General features: G+C 34.0%; 2 protein-coding genes across 3 annotated transcripts; one reads left to right on the plus strand and one right to left on the minus strand.

The window, feature by feature from the left end:
- The first annotated feature begins 7,026 nt into the window (after positions 1 to 7,026).
- LOC100244370 (thylakoid lumenal 15 kDa protein 1, chloroplastic) lies at positions 7,027 to 17,278 on the plus strand. The gene is made up of 8 exons (XM_002282897.5): positions 7,027 to 7,339; positions 7,432 to 7,539; positions 7,697 to 7,792; positions 7,905 to 7,977; positions 8,331 to 8,392; positions 14,934 to 15,015; positions 16,629 to 16,689; positions 16,763 to 17,278. Exons 1-8 carry the CDS (start codon positions 7,208 to 7,210, stop codon positions 16,812 to 16,814), a joined length of 666 nt encoding a protein of 221 aa, XP_002282933.1. The 5' UTR covers positions 7,027 to 7,207; the 3' UTR covers positions 16,815 to 17,278.
- Positions 17,279 to 17,804: 526 nt separating this feature from the next.
- LOC100244414 (uncharacterized) lies at positions 17,805 to 21,853 on the minus strand. Of its 2 annotated transcripts, none has more exons than XM_010660233.3 (4): positions 20,815 to 21,853; positions 18,658 to 19,203; positions 18,330 to 18,411; positions 17,805 to 18,245 (listed from the first exon to the last, which is right to left on the minus strand). In XM_010660233.3, the coding sequence occupies exons 1-3, from the start codon at positions 21,664 to 21,666 to the stop codon at positions 18,331 to 18,333; spliced, it is 1,479 nt and encodes a 492-aa protein (XP_010658535.1). In that variant the 5' UTR covers positions 21,667 to 21,853; the 3' UTR covers positions 17,805 to 18,245; position 18,330. The 2 variants fall into 2 exon arrangements, with proteins under 2 accessions (XP_010658535.1, XP_010658534.1); XM_010660232.3 differs by having other exon boundaries at positions 17,805 to 18,250.
- Between the last annotated feature and the right edge of the window lie 654 nt (positions 21,854 to 22,507).

The raw sequence follows: 22,507 nt of genomic DNA on the forward strand, positions 1-22,507 counted from the left end.
CCAAAAACTCTTAGAAAAATTTACATTTAACCTTCTAATTTTATTTTTACCACCTGTGAAACTTTCCCAAACTAAGCTTACAACTCATTTTTCTCACATTCTCTCACAATTTTATTGCTTAATATCAATGAGTAAATATATTATTTAATTAATGGTGTTAGTGCATTAGGCTATTAAAATTAAGTTAACAATTTTGTTCCATTCATCATGGTTTAAGTCTTTGTATACTTTCATGTGATTTACACTCTTTTGAAGATTTAAGGTTGCTATAGCCTATAAAATCAACTCGAGATTAAACAGGTAAGTATGGTTGAGTTATTTGAGAATACTAACGTATAAGACATATAGTAAACTTATATAAATTAGAAATAAAATTAATTTTGAAAGAACTTTAAATTGAGAATTAAAAAAAAAAATTGGAAAGATTTCATATTTTAAATTCAAATAGATTCGGAAAGATTTTCCTTTTAGAATTCTTAATTTAACTTCTTTTTCAAATCTTTTTTTTTTCAAAATTCTTTAAAAGATTTAAAAAGATTCTCTTTTTTAAATTCTCAACTCAAAATTATTTTTTAAATTAATTTTATTATTTGGAAAGATTTTTCTTTCTAAGTTCTCAATTTAAAATATGTGATTGATTCTATATGATTTATTATCCATTTGCATGCATGACTTGTATCCTTGATTTATATTTTCCCTCTTATCCTATTTTGATAGTATTGGTTGGGGTGTAAACAAAACTGCAAAAACCAACGAATAGATCCAAACCAATCAAAACCAACCATATTAGTTCATTTTTCAATGATAAAAAAGGTTCATTCCATTTGAGGATTTTGAAAATCGATTTTTTTAATTTGATTTTCGATTTTCTTATCTCCTAATCAATAAAAATTGAACTAAACTGATATTTTAAAACTTAATATATAATTATTTGATATTTGATAAAAAAAATTTATATTAGATTCTATTAAAGTAATTTATTATTTTTATATTATGGTCAAATTAATTCTAAATGCATTCAATATATATTTTACATCAAATCTAAGTTGGTTTCAATTAATTTTAAAAATAAATTAGTTTTAAAGGTTTAATATAAACTCAAATTAATGGGCTTTGGGCTCAAAATAAAAATAAATCTACAAATGGGTTAAGCACTAAAACAGACCATTAAATTGGATTAAAACCGATTCATGAAAACCAAATCAAATTGACCTTAAAATGCTTGATTTGTTTTGATTTTTTACTTCAAATATGGTCAGTTCGATTTCTATCACATACAAAATCGACTATATGAGTTCAGTTCATTTTTTACTCAAAAAGCAACCAAATCGACTTTTTCCCACATACTACTTTACCCTAGATATTTGTGTTTAATGTGTGCAAGTTACAAGTACTGGAATATTTCTCAATGTTGGATGCAACGTATTGTCCTCTTCATGTGATCAAATAGGTTTAGATGAGCGTTACTTAGTGTTATGTAAACTCCGTTTGGAAATATTAGAGGATTTATGTAATTATTATTTTGTAACAAAATTGTCAAAGTTGGAGATTGCTAGTGTATTAGGCTATTTAGATTAAGTTGTTAATTTTGTTCCATCCATCTTGGTTTAGGACTTTACTTACTTTCCTATGATTTCCACTCCTTTGAAGATTTATGGTTGTTGCAAAATCAACTCTGATTAAATAGGTAAGTATGGATAAGTTATTCGAGAATAATAACATATAAGCCATAAAGTGAACTTAAGAAATTAGAAATAAAATTAATTTAGAAAAAAATTTAAATTGAGAATTTACAAAGAAAAATCTTTCCAAATAATAATAAAAATCTAGAAAGGAATTTTTTTTAAAAATCTTTCCAAATAATAAAATTAATTTGGAAAAAAATTAAATTGAGAATTTAAAAAAGAGAATCTTTCAAATCTTTTAAGGAATTTATAAAAAGGATTTGAAAAATAAGTTAAATTAAGTATTTTAAAAGGAAAATATTTCCAAATCTTTTTTAATTTAAAATATGAAATCTCTCCAATTTTTTCTAAAATTATTAAGTTTATAAATTAGTTTTAGTAAAATATGATTTCTAAATTGATTCCAAATTCACTAGATGTTATCCTATATATACCTCTTGAAAGAGTTCTCTTAAGAACTAATGCACCTTAACTTTTAATTCATTATTCTTTGTGCTTAACCCAAAACTCTCAAATATGTTTGATCATTATTCTTTGTGTTTTACCCAAAACTCTCAAATATGTTTGTCTTTTGTTTTGTTGGGTTGTAAAGGAAATTTGTATCTCTTCAAACATCGAGGTGAGATCCATTAAAGCACATGAAGTGTTGCTTTGCAGACATAGATTGTAGTATAGGTTATGAAGGGTAGATCTAAGGATAACATCTACCAAGTAATTATGTGTACTATTTTCTATATAGTGGATTGTTGATTCGAGATCTTTGACCTTATGGTTTTTTCTCTTTACACTTTCTGTGGAGGTTTTTCATGTAAAAAATATTTTTTTTCTTATGTGTATCATTTTTAATATTTTCTACTCTCATAGGAATTAAATGAATTAAAAATCTCAACTTTTGGGCTAAAATTCTTAAAAACACCTATTCACCCCTTCTAAGTATTTCCATACTATATCAAATAACCTTCAAATAGTTTAGAAAAAAGTTTCAATTGACATTAAAGGTATTCTAATTTACAATCTTATCTTTAATTTATTTGATAAGCTTATTAAATTTCCAATTTATGAAGTTTCTTCACTTATTTACATCACTAAAACATGGTCAAATAATAGATCTATGCGCATCAAGTCCTAATAACAATCCTAATCAAAGCGATACAATGGATTTTAAAAATAATGCCATCCTACTTTTCTAATAAGAACGGTCGGTTCTCGAAAGGAATGGAGCTCTATTAATCCAAAACCTATCCATATAAGATGATTTGGAAGAATTAGTCATATCCTCTTAGATAGTTAAACAAAAAACAAGATATCTAACTCTAATACCAATTATAAAAAATAAAAATAAAAAACAACTAATTTGAGTAAGTAAATCATCTAAGAAGGGGAGAGGGGGTGAATTGGTGTTAAAAACTTTTTCAAAATAATCAACAAATAACCAAAATAATAGGAAAATGAAGTATAGAGCAATAATAAATTAAAAAGATATGCAAACTCGTTTATAGTGGTTCGACACCCTACTAATGTCCATGCTCTTTAAGCTCATAATTGAGTGTGCCTTCAAGACTTTTAAAGCCGAAGTTTTTAAACTTCTTACACTTGGATTCCAAGGTTCCAATAAACCTTCACAATCTCTTCAAGTATTTAACTTATTTAAACTCCTTTATTTCATAATGAGTAAATAAAAATATATTTAATGCTTTCAATCCTAGAACAAGTTTAGCTCACAATACAAAGGAAATGTAAGATGAGTTAAACAATGCATTAAAGGAATTTGCAAATGCATTAAAGAAGAACTTTTAAATGAGAGAAAAATATATTTTTCCAATTGAATGTAGTTGTTCTTGTTGGAGAATCACAGATCATATAGAATGATTATAGAAACTAATCATCCAAACAATAGATACGCCAGAATCTCATGTTAAATCTATAAGATAATAATATTGAAATATATGTCTGAATCCATTAAGATTATGTACTTGAGTCTTGTCTTTCACATCTGAAACGAGTATTGCAATCTCAAAATCACAGACTAATGAGATGTGAATAAATAAATAATTTTTTTTTATATCTCATCTCATTTAGACTAGGGACCATAATCCTATTTATACCCCTTATTATTTTATTTTATTTATTAGTCCATCATTAATAAATTAAATAAAATTGGTCTCTACACATTGCAAAACCCTTACAATTCATATATATAGAGATGCTTTAAAGGCCCATTATTAATTTAATTGATCACATTTAATTAGACCGAAAAATAAGATAGTTTAATGTACAATGTGTTAATATGTAGGTCCATAATTATCAAAATATCCAACATTTCTCTTGTTAATAAATGCTCTAAAACTCTTCAATTTATAAGTTTTTAGCTTAACAACCCATAAAGTCACAAAAGACCCTCAATCGATCAAACACTGGTTCGACTAGTTCACTAGCCATTAAACATTAAATGTTCTACAGGTGACTACTGGTGCTTTTCAATCCAACCAAAGGTGTGAGTGATCCTCGACTGACCCTTAATTGATACTCTACTAATCCAAAATCTGATAAAGTTATGCCTTGATTAGCTACACCCTAACTATTAGAAGAAAAAGAAAATTAAGAGCACCTTCGATTGGTCGAGCCAACTCGATTGAGTCAATTCCTAGCTGGTTCAATCAATTCCTACTTTTTTCAACCAATTGCATTGTAAAATGCTTAAAAAGACTCGATTCAAAGTCTGGAACTTCTAGTAACTTGTGTACACATTCTTATCTTATTATGATGAATTTAACTTAAGGTTTTGAATTAAAATAAAGATTCATCTATTTTCTTGATAAGAATGATTGTTTTAAGCTTAAGAAATGATGAAAATAAACTGTTAAGTACATGAAAAAATAATTTAGACCTAAGTGTACCAACAAATACCATCTTACAAATTGTTTTAGGTTACTTCAAGTCTTTAAGAGTTCTAAGAATTCCTAGTATTGACATTTTTCCATAGTTGCTTGAACTTTTTTTTAGATTTTCACAATTAAAATTGAAAACTTTACTTGATTTGAATCATTAGTAATCTTAACCTTAACCTTGTTTTTGTAATCATCAAAATCCATTTAGGAGAACCCTAGGTCTAATCGTTATTTTTTTTATAGTTATAAATGAAATTAGCAACTTAAAATTTAACAATTTGTATTTCATTCCATAAATGTTCACATCAATTCCAATATTACAATAATTGAATTCAAATTTACAAACAATTATAATGAAGATGATATTTTGGGTCAAGCTTTGGTATAGATTGAAGCATGGTTATTCAGTATCATACCTTATAGTTTCACTAGTGATTTGTTGTCACCTATATATTAAAGGGTTATGTGGATGGAAGACCTATAATAATCATAAAATTGGAAAAATAACATCCTTGATATTTTTTGGAGACATAAACCTCTTTAGAAATTGTTGTCATTCTTTATATTTATTCTAAAACCTCATTTCCCTCTTTTTTCTATTTTGCTCTCATTTTTACTACCCACTTCTCTTTCTAAGTTCATTTTGATTTGTCTTCCATGACGTTTTTTAGCCTCCTTCTCGCTATTGTCTCTGATGTGAAGTTCCATCATAGCTTTATCATGCAACTCAAATTTTCTCTTATTGCCACAATTTCGTCATTATTTCACTTGAAATGATTAAAATTCTTCTTTAATTGATTAACTATTATTTTAAAGATATATATATGTTTTTATTGTAATGTGATAACTTAGTTAATAAGAAGATAAAAACTCAGGGAATGTTTGGTAAAACTTAATACTTATTATTTAATGACTTAAATTAACTTTAAATTAAGTTATTCTTAAGTTGTTGACTTAAAACTTATTACTTAATTTTTTATTTTAAGTATTAAAGTTGCTTGATAAAATTAACTTAAAACATATCTTAAATTATAAAATTAATATATTTATCCTTGTAAATTACAAATATGATAAAGGAAGTTGAGTAACGATGAAGGTTATGAAGTAGTAAAAGAGATCATGAATATAATTAGGGTAAATAAAAGTAAAAAGATAAAATGAAAATATGAACTTAAAAATAAATTAATTATTTTCACTTATTACTTGAAGTTGTTTTTTTATTTAAAAGCACACCATTAAGTTATTTTATCTAATATACTTAATTTCTTAATGATTTAAAATAAATTATTAAGTTGATTTACCAAACATCCACTTAATTAAATATATTTTATTTAACACTTGCTAAAATTGAATATATTCTACATTTTTAGGAATATTGCTAAAGATGAATGTCCTTTTTGTGATGAAGCAGATATAAAGCAAGTCAAAGAAATTATTCTCTTGATGTAATAAGTGAATGAAAATATTATGACCTTGTTTGCTATAATTAGACTTTTTTTTTTTTTTTTTTTTTTGTAAGTGAAAATTAAAGTTGAGGTCAAAGTTAATTTTTAAATGACAATACGGATATTATAAAAGTATAATTAAATATGAAATAATTTCTTTCTTAAGTCAAAATAAAGCTTCTACGAAAATCAATATTGTTCTTATTTTCATATTAAGTTTTTTTTATTAAGTCATAAACAATTTAAATAAAATTAGTCAAATAAATATAAAAGTTTTTAACTTCTCAAAACTCGATCCAAATAAGACCTATGTTACACATATATTTTCTTTTATTTATATTATTTGTATCTTAATACTTTTGTTGTACCTTGATTACACTTTTATATCATAATTAAAAATTTTCAATCAAATTTTGTTTACCTTAGTAAGATATTCTATATTATGGTCATCTTTTTCACATCTAGGTAATACATTTTGTATCTTAGTCATATTTTTTATATCTTAACATCAAATCATATTATTTGCACTTCGATAACATTTTTGTACATAGGTTACAATATTTCATATCTTAGTATTTTTGTTATACCTTAATCACATTGTTTTTACATAACTCACATTTTTCGATCTTTTGTAACATTCTTATAATTGGATTATAATTTTTGTGCTTTAATATTTTGGTTACCCTATTTTTATTTTTTATATTTTTGTATTTACATAGTCTGACCACAACTTTTAAACCCTAATTACATTTTACGTACCTTTACTAAATTCTTGACGTACTCTCTCTATATATATATTTACTAGGATGAAATGCCTTTAGGCCCCTCAGGACCACTGAAAGCTTACTCGATCGTGTATATATTTACTAGGATGAAATGCTCTCCATTGGAGGTTTACTTGGTCGTTAACTTTTGGGTCGGTTAAATTAGTCGAGGTGCCCATAAATTGGTCCGAATATTCACGGTTATAAAAGTAAAAAAACCTTAATATGAAATGCCATTGTAACGCTGATTTCCAACGTGCCATTCCTCCGAAGGAAATTGAAAACGGAAAGGGAGAAAACCCAAACTACCTACAGGACAAAGAAAACAATATCAGTTGCTCAAGAAATATTGTCTTTTAAGGCAAAAATGAAGCCTTATCCATGATCCACATTGAGATTTCGGGGTGGGAAAGAGGAAATAGGAAATGGCTCTCCTCCTCAACGTCTCCCTCTCTTCCAAGCTCCCCCCATTCCCCATTCTCAAACCACATCTCTCTTTCCCCAAACCCCACCTCAACTCTTCTCTCTTCCACAACACCAACTCTGCTACGCCCCAGGTCATATATTGACATTCCTCATCCTTGTTCAATATAAGTAATCTTGGTTTTTTTTTTTCTTTCCTAAATTCGTTTTTGGGTTTTTTTGGCAGGGAAATGGAATCAACTTTGATCATCTTCACTTGTCCGTTACTAGGGGAAGCTTTGTTGCTCTTCTCTCGGCTTCTCTCTTCTTTGTCGATCCCGCGCTCGCTTTCAAGGTAAATGGTCACCACATTTTTTGTTGCTTTGCAGGAAAAAATACAGGAAAGCAAGAGATTATGAGCATAAGATGCGGAATTTTTGTTTTATTTTTCTTAGTTTTCCCGAGGACCAAACGGAGCATAATTTTGTTCTGAATTTTGACAATGTTGGAAGGGAGGGGGTCCGTACGGCGCGGAAGTGACCAGAGGCCAGGATCTCACCGGCAAGGATTTCAGCGGGAAGAGTTTGATCAAGCAAGACTTCAAAACGGTAATGTAATTTTCATTCAGAGACTGAATTCTCATCTGGGTTTTGAAAGATCAATTATTGTTTTCTGTTTGGGTAGAGGACTTCATTGTGTTTCTGTTGTTCTTTGTTGCAGTCCATACTCAGACAAGCCAATTTTAAAGGTGCCAATTTACTCGGCGCTAGTTTCTTTGATGCTGATTTAACAGGTTTTTTCCTTATCTCTTTCTTCTGCACCAGTCTGCCTAGTGCCTTGTAGAGAATAAAGATACTCAATTCAGGCCTTTGAAATAGAGAACACAGTTCCAACTTATTCAATTCAAAGAACTAGTTTTGTTACTTATTATTGATTAGTATTGGGGGTCTAGTTCTTGAATTTTAGAATGATCCAAATGCAAATGAAGGTCATATATGGATTTTGAGCCACCTTGTTGTCTGTATTTCTGTGTAAAAGCTGAAATGTGGCCAATTTGATTAAATTCTCTAACCTGAAAATTGATTTTTCTTGTCTTGTTCAAATAATTTTCTGTTTTGTGATTTTGTTATTTGTCTTGTGCTTTAGGGGCTGATCTTTCTGATGCTGATCTTAGAGGTGCAGATTTTTCTTTGGCAAATGTGACAAAGGTGATTATTAATCTAAAATTAAAACTCAATCTCCTGTTCAATATCTTTACAGTCATACATTTCCTTTTGTCGCTCTGGTGTTCTTTTTTTGCCTTGAATGTTACCAGTTATCTTTCCAATGTAATTCAGACTCTAGTAATTTTATAAGGTTTCGCAATCTGGTTACCTGGATAATTGGAGTATTCTCATCCTATTTTATGTGATGAAGAAACTAATTCTCTTAAAATAGTCAGAACAGTGGTATACTGCTCCAACTTGAGGGATTATGCTATGAGGGAAATTGGAAGAGAATGAAAGGTATGACCTTTCATGGCTGCAGAACTAAGGTGCCACAAATGAGCATAAAAGCCTCCACTAAACAAAGTACCAAGAGAATGAACTTGATCCAGATCATACCTGGAGACCAGGCAAAAAAGAACCATTCAAAAGAATCATGGAGCAGCTTGGGTAAAGATGCATTTGAGGAAATCCCGTAATAGTTGGAGGGTCAAGTACCACTTGAAACAGGGAATCCAAAAATAATATACAGCAGGTAAAGCTACACCTGGTAAAGGCACCAATGTAGCAAGTCAAGGTGTTGTCACTTCTTGAAAAAGAAACCCCAAAAATAGGAAAGGCAAGTTAGACTTAGGTTAACATTGGAAAAAGAAAGTAAAAATAGCAAGCAATAGATTGGCCATAGATATCGCCTAAAAAAGCATCTCAAAATAAAAAAAGAATTTAGGTTCAAAGCCTCCCAAAATAGCATGTAATAGGCCCTACATACAGTATTAATAGCAGAAAAAGGGATCAATTCTTCACACTTCATTCAAAATTTCTGCTTAAAAGTTCTTTCCTCTTCAATTGGCACCATCTGTGGGAAATCCTAGTCCTTTTTTGCCTGGTTAAAACATGAATTCTATATCTGTGCTGCAGCATCTTCATATGATGAATCTGCACTAGAGGATGTGGAAATAGCACAAGCTTCCATCCAAAACTAGCTCTCGCAATTGTGGCATCGATTAGATCAGCAACAACTGGAGAACCAACACCAAATTGAGAATATCTTGTCATCGTGAACCAACAGGCGGAATTACTTGAGTGAATAGTAGCTCATTACAACCTAGGATCTACCTATCCTAGGACTACCAAGGTAAGCCAGCCTAATCAGAAGGAAGAGTTTAGCAAGATCTATGACAGCCATGATCCATCAATTACTTTGGGGAACCGGGATATAAGTATGGGATGTGTTGGAGGCTTAAATCAAGATGCCAAAAAATTGGAATGGAAGTACAAAGAGTTGGCAGTAGAGGTCAAGTATTTGAAACTACATTCGTTGGAATCTAATGATGAGGGGAAAATTGGACAAGGTTGTTTAGGTCACCCTTGGTTCCTCATCTCCTTAAAGAAGAACTTCCCCTTCATTAAATAGTACTGGAATTCAATCCTTATGGTGGTGTGGGAGATCCTACAAAACAACTTTATCATTTCCAGCAAATATTGTTTCTAGTAGATGACAAGAAGGGACTTCTATGCGGAGTCTTCCTATTCAGTCTTTAGAATGCTGCCTTGATATGATTTCACCAACTACCCACACAATGTACACATGGATTGGCACAACTGTGTTATGTCTTTGTGAGGCAGTATTTTTGTAACATCCAACCTCGAAAAAATGTCAACATTTTCTTCAACATCAAACAAGCTCCAAGAAAACCCATTCAAAATTTTGTGCATTGATTCATCATCAAAATGTTTCAGGTAGAAAGTAGTGACAAAGAACGACCATGGTGGCATTCAAAAAAGGTTTCCTCCCTGAAAGAACAAAAATAAAAAACACAAAGCGAATGATTTACGTCGTTCAGCTTAAAGCCTATATCCATGGGTGAAGATGAAAAAGAACTTTCATTATTATTGAGGGAGATTATAACCCTACAGTTCTCAAATCCCAAAGTCCTAATTACGCCCAAAAAGCGATTCTCTCTCTCAATCAAAATCTCTTTCTATATATGTTTGTAATTAGAAGATTCCATATAGGTAACTAGTTGTATAATTGTCATTATGCGCTTTGTGTAGGCAAACTCCTTGGTTTGCCTATGCCTGATTGAAAGCTGTTGTTGTAGGCAAACTCAACTAATGGTAGACATCTTTCTCAATTATCACCAAAGTCAAGTACATAAGCTCATAACATTTCCTCCTTGATACAAATGACTCTCTTTGACTGTCCATTAGTTTATGGATGGAAGGATGTGCTATAATCTAGATGTGTCCCCAAGGCACTTTGTAGGCTAGTCCAAATTGTGAGGAAAAACGTGGGTTTTGATCGAATACTATGGACATTGGTACACCCCTATGATGATCTTAGTAATCCCAAGATGAAATCCATATTGATATTCTCCCATTTCCACTTAGGAATTGAGAGGGGCTGTAGTAAACCTATTGGTCTTTGATGCTTTGCTCTAATCTATTGGCACACAAGACATCGCGAGACACAAGTGGCTATGTCTTTCTTCATTCCCATCCACCAAAAATGCTCTCATAAGTCTCGATACATCTTTGTCCCACTAGGTTGTATCGTGTAATGAGAATGATAAGCCTCCTGAAATTAGCATTATCACCACAATGTGCCTCCTTTAATATAAGCACCAACTAGGGATCGCTATGCTGAGTTGCTTGAATGCGAACTATCAATACCAGTTATGCTAGCATGTTGGCTAATATAGTGCCCAATTCTTTTGTCTCTATGTGTGACATTTGACAACCCTTAAGTGTGATATGTGACTCTCTTTAAGTGTGACATGTGGCACTTCTAATACATGCCCAAATTCGTTACACTTATATTAATAGTGTAGTTAATGTAATTCTTTCTACTTTATTTGTGTAGTCTTAATGTTATTTAAATTTTTTAATTATTTTAAATTATTAGGGATTTAATTATTCTACTAGGATTTTAATTGCTCTAAATTTTAGATATAAATATATGAAAAGAAATGAAAATTTTATTTCATTTGAATTCAAGTTGTTATAGCTCAAATTCCTAAGATTCAAACAAACTCAAAAATTTTCCATGTTACTTTGCTCCCACAAGGCCACACCCTTGAGGGGCCTTTAAATAATGTAGTGTCTCCAAGGAAATTTAGTAGTCTCATCCATTAGACTCTTCTTTACAAAGATCTCTTCATTAATGTTTATTATACTAAGTGCATGAGCAACAAAAGCATCATTAACATACCTCTGAGGTGGTTTAATTTGCCTCCTCATTTTGTCCCTAACCAAACTATATTATTGAACTTCACCTTTTCTCTCACATCAAAGTTGTTTTTTGTATCAAATTTCTCCTTTTGAAGACTCAACATTGTAGACTCATTAAAAGTCACATCCCTATTGATTAGAAATTTGGAGAATTTTGAATTTGAGTACCACAACATTTACCCTTTCACTCTATTTGTATATCCCAAAAATATGCACTTCTTTATCCTTTGTTCCAACTTACTTTCATTCACATGAACATAAGCTGGATAATGAAAAATTCTTAAATTTGTATAACTAGAGGGCGAACTAGACCATACCTCTTCAGGAGTCCTACAATTAATGAAAATTAAAAGAAATCTATTGATAAGATAACAAGTTGAATTTACCACTTCAACCTAGAATTCCTTCAACAACCTTGCACTTGAAAGCAAGTATCGTGCTCTTTCTAAAAGAGTTCTATTTATCTGTTTGACAACACCATTTTGCTATGAAGTATGCTTAATTGTGTTGTGTCTTATAACACCTTCATTTTTGCAAAACTCATTGAATTCTTTCCCATAGAATTCCATGTTATTGTCAATTCTTAAGTGTTTGATTTGATTTCTTGTCTGCTTCTCAATCATAGCTTTCCATTGCTTGAATTTTCCAAAATCATCATTCTTTATATTTCAAAATGTATACCCATACCTTTCTAGTGTAATCATTAATGAAAGTTAAGATATATCTTCCACCACTATGTGATACAACCTGAGAAGGGCATTAAAGATCCAAATGGATGTAATCTAAAGTACCTTTAGTCCTATGAACAATCACACTGAATTTAACTATGAATTGTTTCCTTGACCACATAATGCTCACAAAAATCCAATTCTCCCATTTTTTGTCCACCAAGCAAGCCTCATTTGTTCAAGATTGTCAACCTTTTCTCATTCATATGCCCAAGCTGCATATCCTACAATCTGGTAGTCTCTGAAATTGATTGAGGTTGAAATTGCAGTTGCACCTATACTCCTACTACCCTATAATATATAAAGACCATTAATTTTCTTTCTTTTCATCGCAATAAGGGCACCCTTTGAAATTCTCCTTACTCCACCTCTAGCTTTATATGTGTTTCCATTGGAGTCGAATGTCCCCAAAGAAATCAAATTTTTCTTCAATTCTAGAACGTGCCTTAATCCAGTTAATATCCTTCAATGTCATCATGCATCTTAATTAAAATTGTCTATCTCAACAAACCTTACATGCTACATTATTTCCTATGAGAATCATCCATAAGTTGGTAGGTACTAAACTAATCCTTATTAGAAGACATGATAGGCACCTTGAATAAAAAATTCACTCACTACCTAAGTTACTAATAGTAACTGAAAGGACATCTGCAATGTCTAAATTTTCTTCTGCAATTGAAGTATCACCAAAATTAGAAGCTTTCTCTTTGTTACAATAGAAACACTTGTTGTTTCCCCTTGACTTCAATTTAGATCTAGATCGACTTTTTTAGCCACTATTTTTCTTTCTTGTTTTTCTTTTAGCTACCAAACCTTTACCTAAGTTTTCCTCTCTATTCTCAAACACCCTCTTCTTCAACTCCTTTGAGTTCAAGGTTGCTCTAACATCCTCTATGGAGAAAGTATCTCTACCATATATCATGGTATCCATAAAGTGCTCATAAAAATTCGGTAGGGAGCACATCAAAATTATGGTTTAGTCTTCATCATCAATTCTAACATCAATTCCTCAAGTCCATGATAGTTTTATTAAACTCATCAAGGTGGTCCTTAATGGATGTATCTTCTTTTATCTGGAAAGTGAACAACTATTACTTCAGATACAAGCGATTTGTAAGAGACTTCGTCATATATGGACTTTTCAACTTCAACTATAACTTAGTAGTCGTATCCTCTTCTACAACTTCATGAAGTACCTCATTACCCAAGTGCAATAGAGTGGCACCGTGTGCTTTCTCCATGAGTTCATCATTTTCTTCATTAGACATCGTTGTTGGTTGAGCTTCTCTACCTTTCAGTGCTTTGGACAACCCTTGTTGAACTAACAAAACTTGCATCTTAAATGCACCATAACCTGAACTCATTTCTTCCATCAAACTTCTTAACCTCAAACTTTGTCATTGTTCCAAGTCTAATTACTTGTACTCTAATATCAGTTTGTTGTGAAAAACCACAACAAAGATTAATAATAGGAAGAAGAAAATAAGAGAATGAAAACAAAAAATACATAAAGTACACAATGATTCATGTAATTCATCCTAAAGCCTACATCCATGGGTAAAGACAAAGAAAAACTTCTATTATTGTTGAAGGAGATTACAATTCTAGAACTCTCAAACCCCAAAGTCCCAATTACACCCGATGGACCATATCACATGAAAAGGATACTCATTGTTTTTAGAAGTTCCTCCAATATCCTTTTCCATGAATGCTACAAGAAGATGAAGCACATCCAACATGACCTAGCCCCAACTTAAGCTGTTCTTTCTAGGTTTAATGGGGAGCCCTCTTACACAGTAGGTCAGATTAATTTGGAGGTAGACATTGCAGCAATATGCACATTTACTCAGTTCCTTATAGAAAGGTCCACCTCAGCTTATAATGTGATCTTAGGGAGACCATGGATACACTTGATGTGGCCATGATCTCCACCTATCAACAAAAAATCAAGAAATCGCCAAAGTGATCAAGGTCCTTGGAGATCAAATGATTGGGTGTCAGTGTCACAAAATGGTATTGCAGACCCCTTTTAGAAGCTTTCATGCTCCAGAAAACTCCTCCTTACCCTGCAGTAAGTTCGGTAAGGGACCTCCTCCCAAATAGCAATTATAGAAAGTTTCCTCTCATGAAAACTCATAGAAGATACCTATGGCGAAGGAACCAAACTGAGCTGTATGCATTGGAGGGAAAGCTAAACTGAGAACTAGCATAGACACTATCATCAGGGCAAATTTGCAGAAAGTCTTCTCTCACGACTAAGGAAGAACATAGATGTCTTTGCTTGGGGCATCAGGATATGCGGGGTGTAGTCCGAGTGTGATCAACCACCAACTCAACATTGATCTCAACTACTTATATGTAAGACAGAAACTACATCAATTCACACCCTTTAACATTTTGGATCATCAAGAAAGAGGTGAACATCCAAAACAAAAATTACTGTATCTGAAAAGGACCCCCACACCTCACCCTTGTCATTTTTTGTCAACATGGTTACACTGGGTGACATTGAAGAGTCCTGATATCACAGTTTATAACACAGGTTTCCATGATGCTCTTACATGTGCTGCCTCTTCCTGCAGGCAAATTTGAGCAATGCTAATCTGGAAGGTGCACTGGCTACAGGAAACACATCTTTTCGTGGATCAATTATAACAGGCGCAGGTATCTTGAAATACTATTTAATCATGGTTTGTAATGATGGAAATTGTATGCTTGAATGGTTATGATGAAAGGAGTAGTAAAGAAAGAGTTTGCTTGAGCATTCATTACTTGAACAACACAGCATTGAGTGGTTACTTTATGTTGTTCTGGACTGTACTTTTGGGAGTAAATCTTTCAACATATTAAATATGTATCCATAGCTGCTCTAAGCTGATAAAAAGATGTGAACCTGTACACTAGTACGCTAGGAATGGAAACATCATATTTGGGCATGAAAATATTCTTAAAAAACATGCATATGTAAGATAGAATTAAACATTTTATTAAAAGTCTGTTTGGTTCTTGGGAAGAGTGGGAGCATTAAGAAAGTGCTAGTAAATATAAGGGGAAGAAGAACCTGCTTCCAAGGAAATCAGTGCTCATTCTAGTTGTAGAAGTTAGAAAATTTAATATAAAGAAATTCAAATGAATCAACTGCCCTCTTATTACATAGAGGCATGCTAAGAAGAATGGAAAAAACAAAAAGGCAAAAATGAAAAAAGAAAGATGAAAACAAAAGTACATCAAAATACATACAACATTAGTAAGATTAAAGAAAGAGATGAGCTTTAGGACTCATAATTAACATTTTTCACATACTTTGAGAATTGCATGATTGCATATTACCGGCAATGGGGTCAGGAGTATACAGTTTAATAAAATTGCATGTGTCTATTTGGAGGACAAGGAAAAAGTGAGAAAAAAATCCACAAAAGTGGAAAATAAAAAACCTATCACTAATCCTTGGTTTTTTTTGCTCAATTTTGATTGAGAGTGACTCAAAAATGAATTTCCAGAGTCTCAGTATCCAAACTGTAAAATGCTGAAATTACCTCCTGCTGCCATTTTGTTTATGTGATCCTCCTACTCGATTGTTTACCTTGTCCTAACCTTGGTCATCTGGGCACATTATTCAAGACCTTCCAAGCCAACCATTGTGTTGTGTTTATGGACTCTTGATCTAGTAATTCCTTTTGCTACACAGTGTCAATAAGGAATTTATAGGACTAATGGTCGTAAGTGTAAAAGTAAACCAAATAGATACTTATACTTCTCTCATCTGGTCTAATTTTGGTCTAGTACACCTAGATTTTGGCAAAGTAACTATTTTTTTAAGATCATCTTTCTCAGCCTGCATTTGATGCAAATGTAGCAACAATTGTTAATTCAGTAAGATGCTTCTGGTTTGCTGTGTTTGCCAAGACACTGGTTCAATAAGAGAAAAATGTTCCTATCATATTTACAATTCTCTTGGCTTTTCTCAATCGACTGGAAGCATAAGGGTCTTATCCGATGGTCATTTAGGAAGTCCATGAATATTAAATGAATCCTGTGTTTTAAGTATCTTGGCAATGACTCGGTTTCCCTAAAACAGCTTCTATTTGTTTTGGTCACAAAGTCATTTCAACTATTGGATTTGAATCTAGAAATGCAATGAGAAGCAAAATGAAATGATTTCACTTCCATTGGACATGATATGCCTTTAATGTTTCTCAGTTTTAATACAACTTGTTAAATATCCTGTTGGAATGCGATTAGCTAGCCTTTAACTGATTTCTTATATATGTTGCTAGACTTCACTGATGTGCCTCTGAGAGAGGATCAACGGGAATACCTTTGTAAAGTTGCTGATGGGTAAGATAATTCTTATTACAAATGTTTGTTTTTATATATTTACTCCCTAATGAAGCCAACCTTTTGTTATCAGGGTGAATCCAACAACAGGAAATGCAACACGAGAAACACTGCTGTGCAATTAGTATTTATATTTCTCAAACACGTCACAGTATTATAACAGAGGGAAACCGGATTGCTGCCATGTACCAGTTGCAGTTTTCATTTGAGATGAGATTGGTACCTGGTTTATTGTGGTCACTGATACCATTCTGCTGCAGTGTAACACACCCCTTCTCTTTCATTTTTGGCTGGGCCTTTACGTTCAACGTTTCTGATACAACTGTAGCTGGATCTAATTACGTTTGCGAGGATGCTTCACAGGTTCGAAGATTGGTCTTTGATTCCTCATTGTGCCATAGCTCCCACGTCTTTGGTCAATGGTTGAGATCTTGGAAGGATTTTGGGTCAATATCCTTTCCCTGGAATAGTTTAGCTAGCGTGTAAAACTGGTGCTTCTTTGTTTTGCCTTTTTATCTCTTGTTGAGTAACTTTTGGCTTAGAAGAGAAATGCCCTGAAATTTGAATGGCATTAGTCATTGGCTTTAAACTGGTCTGTGTTTCTCAGTCCATGTCTCCTTGGTCCGCAGGAGTGGAGCGGTTAAAAGTTGTGGAATATATATTTAAAAACAAGAAAATCAGCCGAAGAACATTTTAGGTTACAAATGGAAAATGTAAAAAAGATATTTTCAAAAATTGTTTTTTTTAATTAATTTAAGAAATACTTATCATTTATATTGACCTCAAAAAGCATATACTAAATTTTACCTTGTCATGTATACTTTGAATCAGACAAACTTGGCCAAAGAGGGGGTGGGTTCCATTGAGTTCTTATGTGAAAGCTTTCACATCCACAACGCTAAGTGGATTGATCCGATCCAATAAGGGAAGCAATTTTTGAGAGTTTTAAAATTATTCAAAAACTACCATCATTAAAAAAAAAATAAAAAAAATAATTCTTATTTCTATACGTGAGAGCACTCTCTCCTTGAAAGTTTTGTTTTTCTCCGTGAAGATCAAAGTCAAGGCTTTGTATTATGAGAAAAGAAAGGATGTCATATTCATAAGCAAGAAAATTAGTCAAACAATCAATCAGCATATTAGGTATTTGAAAAGATAACATGAAAGCCTTATTTTTCATCACTTTCAACGCTCCCATCATGTCCTATCCCACTTTAACATATATATATATATACACAGGAAAAGGCGGTCGCGAGGAGCAATGATTCTCCACTCGTCTATTCAGGGAGAAAGTATTGGAAGGGTGAGCACAGAGCCGGAGCGGTGTGCTGATTGATCTACATGTATATAAATATATGTAATTTTACATATCCTGAGTTGCGCTTACAGGTGTAACCAACTCCAGTGTTTTGTATGGGTGACCCTGAGAGCCGGAAGCAAGAGCTTTAAATGTTGATGCGTCCTGAAACAGACCAACACATGACCGTGCAGTGTCGTATGCATATTTCCCCCACTTCCCCATGTGCTCCGCCATCCTTTGTCTGCTTCGTTTCTTTCTACACTGTAAATGTTATCCAAATCAAAATCCAAAAATACTACCACATTTTACAGGGAAATTAAACCGAGTGGAACCCACTAACCTCAAGGCTTGCAGCTTCTGATCTTTACTTGCAGTGTGGAATCCTTCAACTTCACAATCTCACTGCATTGCCTGCGTGGCGCCTGCACATTCAATCAAAACATCATGTCGGTCACAATCACCCCTTCGTAGAATCGAAATTAAATCTGATAAAGGCCCAGGCCCAGGCCCACGGCCCCAATTCCACCCCCATGTGTGGGCTTACATTGACAAGAAATTGGGCCCCACACCGGGCATGGAAAAACGTGCGTGATCAATGCCCCGATGGAAGGGTCAATCCAACGGTAACACATGTACGACATACAGAGAAAGAGCGAGAGAGGGGGCACCTTTTTCCAGTCCTGAGGACTCATCTTCAATGTGGAGACTTTGATTCTCTGCACCGCCATTACAGGAGCATAATCTGGACGTTGACACGCCTTCTCTGGTTGGGCCACAGCCCTCCCATAGCTACTCATGGTCTCACCCTTCGCAACCTCCCGAACCTCCTCGAGGAAGTATATAACCGGCTGCTCGCACGGGTCGGACGTAACCTGTCGGGTATTGAAGGTGAAAGGCCCCTGGCTCCGACTCCGCCACGTCTGAAACGTCTGCAACGGCTTGTCTAAAATGTGGGCCGGCACGAACCACGGGTACAGCTGGGCTGTGTAGCCCCAGGAGACGGAGATGGACCAGTTTCGCCTATGGTCATAGCAGAAACTCTGCTGTAGGATTCGGGCCGGGTCGACCTGGTATGCGCGGAAGAGAGATTTAAGTGAATCTAGGTGGGTATGGCTCGGGAACATGGGGCTCACTGCATCAATGTGATGGAGTGAGACCAGTGGTGCCACCGGGTGTGCAGCTAGGAGACCATATGGGTCCCCTCTTATGTCCATCTGAAAAAAAGGACCAAAAAAACACCATTAGTTGAGTGAGGAAAACACAGAAGATAGTGTTTTAAGAATTTGTTACAAAAAAACAATTCTACGATTGAAGCTTTTTTTGGGATAAAAAACAAAAAGAAAAACTAAGAATATATTAAGGGGTGTTTCATTACTTAATTATTTAAGTTAAATCATATTTAAATTATTAACTTAAAACTTATTATTAAATTTTTATTATATTAAAATTATTTGATAAATTAATTTAAAATTTCACTTATTATTTAAAAATTATTTTGATTTTAAGTCATATCATTATTTTATAAATAATATTTAATTTATTTAATAACTTAAATTAAATTATTATATTAATTTACCAAAACATTATTGAATAGACACCTGAATTTTCTCAAACCAATGAACCATGGACAAGAGAAAAAAAGATGTAATTTTAAAAACTAAAAGTTGGGATGGTTATAATATTCAATGCAACTTTAATTGTTGTTTCCAATATTCTCCAATTAGCTTTTACAACACTGTCTAAAGAGATTCCATCGTCTGAAAAAGTTTGACACCGGTGCAATTTCTTAAGATAAAAAAATACTATCAAATCACTAAACCAGCCTTTTAATGACATAATCTTACTCTTTTGAAAAGTGGGTCATTTTCTTTATTATTTATTCAAGGACCAAAAATAAGATAAAGTGGGCGGCCACGACCCATTTAGTATTCACATCCGACTAACCTTAATTGACCCAGGAATGCCTATCTTAATTCCACAAGCTTCGTTAGACGGCTAAGATGCTTCGACAGCGGATCGTACAACAAGGACGCTTAAACATATGCTGTGGGTTAGGGGACTTATCTTAAAAGCATGCATATTCCCATGATTCAAATCTTTGATCTGTCCATTTTCCTCTCACATTATCTACTTCCTCCCCTTCTACTACCTAGGAACGAGAGGTTGCATGACATGACACGTAGCAACATACATCCAGCCCCTGGACTACGCTACAAACAGAAGCACATGGATTTCAACACTTTAACGAGAGCGAGGTGGGCTACCCTCTCCTACCGTTCATCTCGTCCTATCTCTCAACTCATGGGACGACTTTGTTCGTTGACCCTACAATGTTGCCGTGGATTTTAGGATATACTCTCTAAGGAGTCTTGTTAATTCTCATTCCTTACACGCACTCTTTTTGAAAAATCGGGAGTTTATACGCTGAATACCCACAAATAAAATGCTGAACGGCATCTTTCGCCCAACCATTAATGGTTCATGGCATGGTCCAAATGACCGCTAACTTTTTTGTTTTTAAAGTCTAAGGTGGCGGAGGTGTATAGGTGAACGGATCAAGCCCACCAAACCAGACTGACCCAGACTCATGCCATGCCACGATCCTATTGGTTAGACGATAGTCACGATACTAACCAAAAGACAGAGTCAGAAACAAAGAAAGCTGGTGACAAACCCTAGAATATGCATAGCCACGCGGCAAAAGGGCATTCAACAACAAAGCCACCGGCAGAAACGGTGAGATGAGCGGCGTGAATTTTGAACCTTCCACCCTGATTAGCCGCCACGTGTAAAAAAGAGTAGAAAGGAGCGACAAATTGGCGTACCTGGTGGAACCCACGTTCTGCTGTGAGAGAGACACCGATCTCGCTTACACACGCCCAGATCCTCTGATCAGAGCCGTAGAATCTGTAGTAGCGGTCGAGGCAACCGTCCAACATCGTCGCCAGTTTCGCCGCCAGGCCGTAACTAACAGCGAATCCGCCACCGCCAAACGCCATGCCATACGAGTGCATGACATCCTGTTCAACGCTCTCCGAGTTGGCCCCAATGTAGTACACCTGACGGTGATCGTACTTCGCTAACACCGAAACTAAATTCTCAGTGAAGAACACCGTATCGTCGTCTCCCATCACGAACCACCTCACATTCGGTAACCCGACCCGGAAACTCTCCGACACGATTCGGGCGATCCGGACTGCGGATTGCGAAGATGAGTACTTGAACCGCGACCAGTCCTCCGAAACCCGGTACGGCGGCGAACTTTTCGGCCATGGAACGGCGGCGTCAGGTTTGCCGTCGAGCCAGACGTACCCGCGGCTGACGTTGGGTTTCCACCACAGTTCGCTATAGTGCCTGCGGTCCTTCCATGTGGCCACCGAACCCGCAATCCCGAATTGTACGTGCGATATGTTCGTTTCGCCGAGATTATCCCCGGAAATATAGTCGGTGGTTCCGTAGGGTCCGCCAGAATATTGGGCGGCGCCTTCCGGGAACGGAAACCACCGAGTTTGACCCGTGACAGCCGAGTAGAGAACAAGTGATAAGGAGGTGACAAGAAAAATCAGTACCGCACATCTGATAACCCGAAAGAGAATATCAGAAGGTTTTTCAATGGAAAACACAACAAAATTGCAAGCTTTGAACGGGCCGTAACTGGGTTCACGAGCCTGAGACATCCCGAAAACCTCGGCAAAGTTCTACTTCTAATCAGCGAAGCGACCTGAGTTTATAAATATTAGCGTGGGGGAGAGGGAGTGCGCGTATAAAAAGAAGAGGATACGCATAAATAGTGAAATTTGCAGATACGAGAAATACAAAGATTTGATTTTTCGTAGATGGTAACTCCCATTGATTTGACAAATTCTCATATCGACATCCCAAACGCTGCTTTAACATCTGTCTATACATTTTTTATCTTCTTATACATTTTGTTAATATAATTTAACTAAAACATCAATCAAAATTTCTAATTTTAATATTAAATTATTTGTTTCTTAATAAAAAAATTAAATGGAAATTTTTGTTTTATATCAAGTTAATTTCATTTTTTTTTTTTTTAAATTCTGGGTTCTGGAACGTAAGCATGTTTGCTTGGGCTTGTCGGCCAGGCCCAACACCTAGATTAGCCCAATAAAATTACTAGATATGATTGGGGTTTTTCCTTTAAGGTCTTCGCACTGCCATTTTGGGCCTGGATGAATCAGGCCTGTTTTAGGCCTTTAGTTTATGCGTTTTTGTTAAGCCTTTAGGCCCATGAAAACGATCTGATTATTAGAGCCCATCTCGCAAAATTTAGAACTAAAATTTTAATTTCCTCCTGGGGATTTTTTTTTTTTTTTTTTTTGGGTAAAAGTTCTTTCTATGCCTTAGAAATTAAGAATTTGTTTGATAACTGTTTTCAAAAACATTTTTAAAAAATTGTTCTTTAATATTTTATAAAACAAAAATCCGTTTGAAAACCTATAATGTTTTTAACATATTTTTAAATATATTTTAAAAATATTTTTTATGTCTAAT

This window comes from Vitis vinifera, chromosome 13 (assembly GCF_030704535.1).
Source record: "Vitis vinifera cultivar Pinot Noir 40024 chromosome 13, ASM3070453v1".
Lineage (NCBI taxonomy): Eukaryota > Viridiplantae > Streptophyta > Magnoliopsida > Vitales > Vitaceae > Vitis > Vitis vinifera.